Genomic DNA, 4,320 nt, shown 5'->3' with positions numbered 1-4,320 from the left:
CTTTCCCACCTGCAGGTCAGCTGAGCAGAGGGACTAGAGACAGCTAGAAGAGAACACAGGAGCTCCATTCAGGAATGACCAACAGGCAGGTTGTTGCTGGCCCCAGCCACACTGGTGATCTGCCCCCACCACCTCTGTGATCACCCACCTCAGCACCCCACACTCTTATTTCAGAGCCTGGGGGGGGAGTCCAGAGGTGGTCGTTGAAGGTGGGGAAGCCTGGAGTGGGCGTCTCACCAGGGTGGGGGGAGGGGGGGTCTGAGAACTCCCATGATTGGGTTGGCTCCTCCCTCCCTTCTCAGTCTAGCCAGGTTTGTTCTTACCTCCCAGGACAACAGAAATCACCCAGAGCTAAAACAGTCCCAACACCCCGAACCCCCAGTCTTCGCTAGGGCCCTGCCCCCAACCACATCCCAAGGCACCAAAGGGGAAGACATCTGCTCACTCTACTTTGCCCTCCCCTCCTAAAACTGCCAAAGACTAGCTGGGGACTTGACTGATTTCCTTATCCCATGGATGAGCAAACTGAGTCTGAGGAAAGCATGCTGCCCTGGGCCATTCAGTTCTCACGTCTCTCCTCAAACTCCCTCCTGCAAGGATGGGTGACCTGGGGTGAAGATGCTGAGCACCTTGTGGCCAGGGAGACTCCCTCTCATCTCTCCTGCCTGCACAGGGGCAAAGCCCAGGGAAGGGCCTCCTCTCGCTCTCCAGCTATCAAGTAATGGGAGGGAGGGGGAAGTAGGACAAGTTTAGCTGGGTAGGGGGGGATGCTGGCCTTGGCCCGAGGGAGCTTGGGTCCCTGAGCCAGCTCCACCCGGAGACAGAAGCTGCACAGAGGCAGAACCCAAGATGGGATCAGAGGGAAGAGGGAGGAGACATCAGGAGCACAGCCTCATGCCCGCAGGGAAGCAAACAGCCCTGCCATCACCCAGGCATCACTGGTGTGCAGTAGGCACTCCCTACGGGGACTTAGCCAAATGACACTAGCCTTGGACTCAAGGCCAGAGCCCTCTCATCCCTCTATGAGGAGGATTATTGTGTTGGAAGGCCAGAAAAGCCCAAAAGACCACTGTCTTGTGCAGAGCTCCTGACCCTAGGTTCTCGAATGGGCAGCTGGAAGCTGAGGAGGTGCTGATGACTGCCCATAAACTAGACAAATGAGCATTTTTCTTAAAAGAGGGTCTGTGGTTTCAGCAGATTCTTGAAAAAGCCCAGTTCCAAAAAAAAAAGTGTATTAATAACTACTGTAAAATAAGAAAAAGGTACCAAGAAGGGACACAGAACAGAGAATCAAGGGAACAGATCAGAACCGACAAGAATACAGTGGTGGACAGACAAGAAGGATACAGGACAGGCATTAGGATGGGGAAGCACAGGAAAGATGAAGGACAGGACACACACACCCCCACGCCAGTACACAGGCACCCAGTGCCACCCTCAGGAAGCTGTCCTGCCCACAGATGCCACAGTATGGCACAGGGGAGTACAATGTAGTCCAGCGCCAAGAGCAGTGGGCAGCACCTCCTCCCTCAGCCCGGCACGGGCCTCACCACTGCCACCCTCCCCACTCTGCCTCCTGGTTCTCCTGCCTGGGAGACAGAATGGACAGACCAGAGGACAGACCAAAGACAGGCAACTGAAAGGACAGACAAGACAGAGGTGGATAAAAAAGAGGCAAACAGGGAAAGAGAAAGTGCACAGACCCCCAAAATCCTCACAGTAGGGAGAGCCCAAATCAAACTCCAAGACCAACGCTCACTCCACTGGAGCTGCCTACATCCTTCTGTGACCCCAGAAGCCTATCTCCAAGGGCACCGATACTCAGAGCACCAAGTATCCAACAAGCGGGTGCTGGGGGGGCCCCCTCCATGCAAGGCCCTTACAGCCTTACCTTGGTGCGCCCATTGATGACGTAGCCACCCAGGCGCCCAGCGCAGTGGCGAATCACAGCATCCACGTGGGCCATGAGGACCCCGATGCTTCGGCAGCCCGGCTCATGGCCTTCCACCCAGGCAATCTGGTCCCCACGAATGCTGCGTGGCGGGATAGCCCGCTGGCTCACCAGCTGCCCGTCACGCAGGCGCCCGCTCCGCTTCAGGGCCTCCACCTCGGCCAGCACGCAGCCACCCAGTGCCGCCCCAAGGAAGCTGTCCTTGACACAGATGCCGTAGTACCGCATGCAGGGCACGATATAGTCCAGGGCCAGGCGCTCAGGCGCGGTGGGCAGCACCTCCTCCCTCGGCCCCACGCTGGCCTCGCCATTGCCACTGCTGCAGCCCATGCTGCCCTCCCCTTCAGCCTCTGCCTCCTGGTTCTCCTGCCTGGCCCAGGACCGCTTGCTGGGTGCTGGGGCATCCCCACCATCCTCTGCCCACTTCCGTTTGGGGGCCTCAGGCCGGGCGCCCTGGGCCGCCAGTCGCTGGCACCCCTTGGTGACCAGTGCTGCAGCGCCCTCACTCTGCAGTGGGCGCAGCTCACCACCATCCTGCCCGCAGATGCCCTCCCGCAGGGGGCTGGCTGTCGTGGAGGTGGCTGTGGCCCTGGGGGTCCCACTCCCCGCCGAGGCCTCACCAGGTGCTCCTGGGCGGTGGTAGGAGGGAAGCAGGGGACAGGGCAGGTAACTCTCCACCCCCATCCTGGCCCGACCAGGCTCCAAGGGCTCTGACACAGAACCCGGCAACTGAGGGAGAGCCTGACTCAGGGGCTGCGGCTGGCACGGGCTGTCCATGGCAGCAGCGTCTTCATCCCCCGGGCATGGAGGGCACGGCCCGGGCCCATGGTGCCACCCTCCTCCGCCTCCTCCACTTGATGCAGCTGGGGGCCGGGGCGGCTGAGCCTGGCGTAAGGCAGGGTGAGGCAGGGCAGGCAGCAGAGGCTCTTCTCACACCCTGGGGGTGCTCGCTGGTCCCCAAGTCCTCTGCTGCCCCTAAGGGCTTGGGAAAGGACCCGTCAGGGTGGCTGAAGGGGGAGAAAGAAAAAAAAGAAAGTGAGAAGAGCTAGAGGCACTCCGACCGGGGCAGGGGGTGAGGGGTGGCAGGGGCAGTAAAGAGGAAGACAGATTTGGCTACACAGTCCCCCAAAACGCAAGGCCACGTTGGGGAGAAGACCATGGGAATTGTGGGGGGGGGGGCAATCAAGAAGAGAAGAGGCAGTGAGGGAGGCAGTAGGAGGAGTGAGGCTGGGGAGATGACCCGAAGACACAGGGCTGCGGTGGGGGCTGCGGCAGAGCATCCTCGGACAGACACAGCGAACAGAAACAACAGAGGAGGCCTGAAGTAGAAAAGGAATGCCGGAGCAGTGGGCAGCGGGAGATCTGCCTGGGGACTCCAGAGACACACGGCGGGAACGGGGGAGGGGGGATCCACAAGCAGAGCAAACAGGGGAGCCCAAAGACAAAGAGAATGGGGGGCCCAGAGACGGAAAAACCGACCGGGGAGAAGCTGGGAGGGCGGGCCTGAGACAGCCGGACAGAACGGGGCGGAGGGGTCAACCTAAGCCCAACGGGAGGAAGCCAGCCGGCGGCTGACACACACCCAGACGGAAGGGAGGGCCTAAGACAGACAGACAGACGGAAGGCAGCCGCGGGAGGAGGGTCCACGGCGACGAGGGGAAGGGCGGGGGAGGATTCACGCACTCGGGGACAGGACGGGAGAAGGCGGCCCCTCCCAAGCCCCTTCGGTGTGGGCCTCCCGGCTCGGGGCTCTGTAGGCCACAGAGGCCGGGCCTAGGGACGGCTCGGACCCCGCGCCCCCCACCTCGGCTGGCGCGCGCTCCCCGCCCCCACCCCAACCCCCCAACGGCGGGCACTCAACGTGCTCGACGCGTTCCCTCCCCCACACCCTACCCCCACCCTTCCTTCCCCGGGGTCGCCGCGCTCCGCCACGCCGGGCAGGCGCGCGCCCCCACAACCCGCCGGCTCGCGCCAGTGCCCGGGCTCGAGCGCCTTCTTCGCCCCGTTCACTTCCCTCCCCGAGCTCTCCTCACCGAGCTTTTTCCTCCGGCCTCGGCGCCGTCGTTTGTGCCAGCCGCCCAGCGCCGCACAGCGCGCCATACCCCGCCCCCACCTCCCGCGACGCTCCGCCCCCGCCTCGCCCGGTGGGCACGTGACCGCGCCCGCGGAGGAGACGGTGCGTGCGCAGGCGCGAGCTGCGCGGGGCGGTGCAAGGAAGTTCAGAACACACCCCCTCGAGATTGGGGAAATGGGTCGGTCGCCAACGTGAGGCTCATTTGCATACTGTACTCCGCCCCTTATGGGCGAGAGGAGGAAGACTGTTAGAAAGGGCTGGATCCGGGAGGGGTGGGGGGAGTTCAGCAGTTAGG

The 4,320-nt window shown here is 62.6% G+C and overlaps 1 protein-coding gene across 2 annotated transcripts in view; it reads right to left on the bottom strand.

Moving 5' to 3' along the window:
- The window catches only part of EGLN2 (egl-9 family hypoxia inducible factor 2), an 8,812-nt gene extending 4,701 nt beyond the window's left edge, over nucleotides 1-4,111 (bottom strand). For both annotated transcript variants that reach the window (XM_040634007.1, XM_040634008.1), the window contains exons 1-2: nucleotides 3,985-4,111; nucleotides 1,892-2,958 (exon numbers count right to left, since the gene is read on the bottom strand). In XM_040634007.1, the coding sequence (XP_040489941.1) occupies nucleotides 1,892-2,728 (837 nt within the window). In that variant the 5' untranslated portion in view covers nucleotides 2,729-2,958; nucleotides 3,985-4,111. The remainder of the gene's footprint in view (nucleotides 1-1,891; nucleotides 2,959-3,984) is intronic.
- Between the last annotated feature and the right edge of the window lie 209 nt (nucleotides 4,112-4,320).

This window comes from Ursus maritimus, unplaced genomic scaffold (genome assembly GCF_017311325.1).
Source record: "Ursus maritimus isolate PB19 unplaced genomic scaffold, ASM1731132v1 scaffold_19, whole genome shotgun sequence".
Classification (NCBI taxonomy): domain Eukaryota; kingdom Metazoa; phylum Chordata; class Mammalia; order Carnivora; family Ursidae; genus Ursus; species Ursus maritimus.
This window is presented reverse-complemented; position numbering and strand designations above follow the sequence as displayed.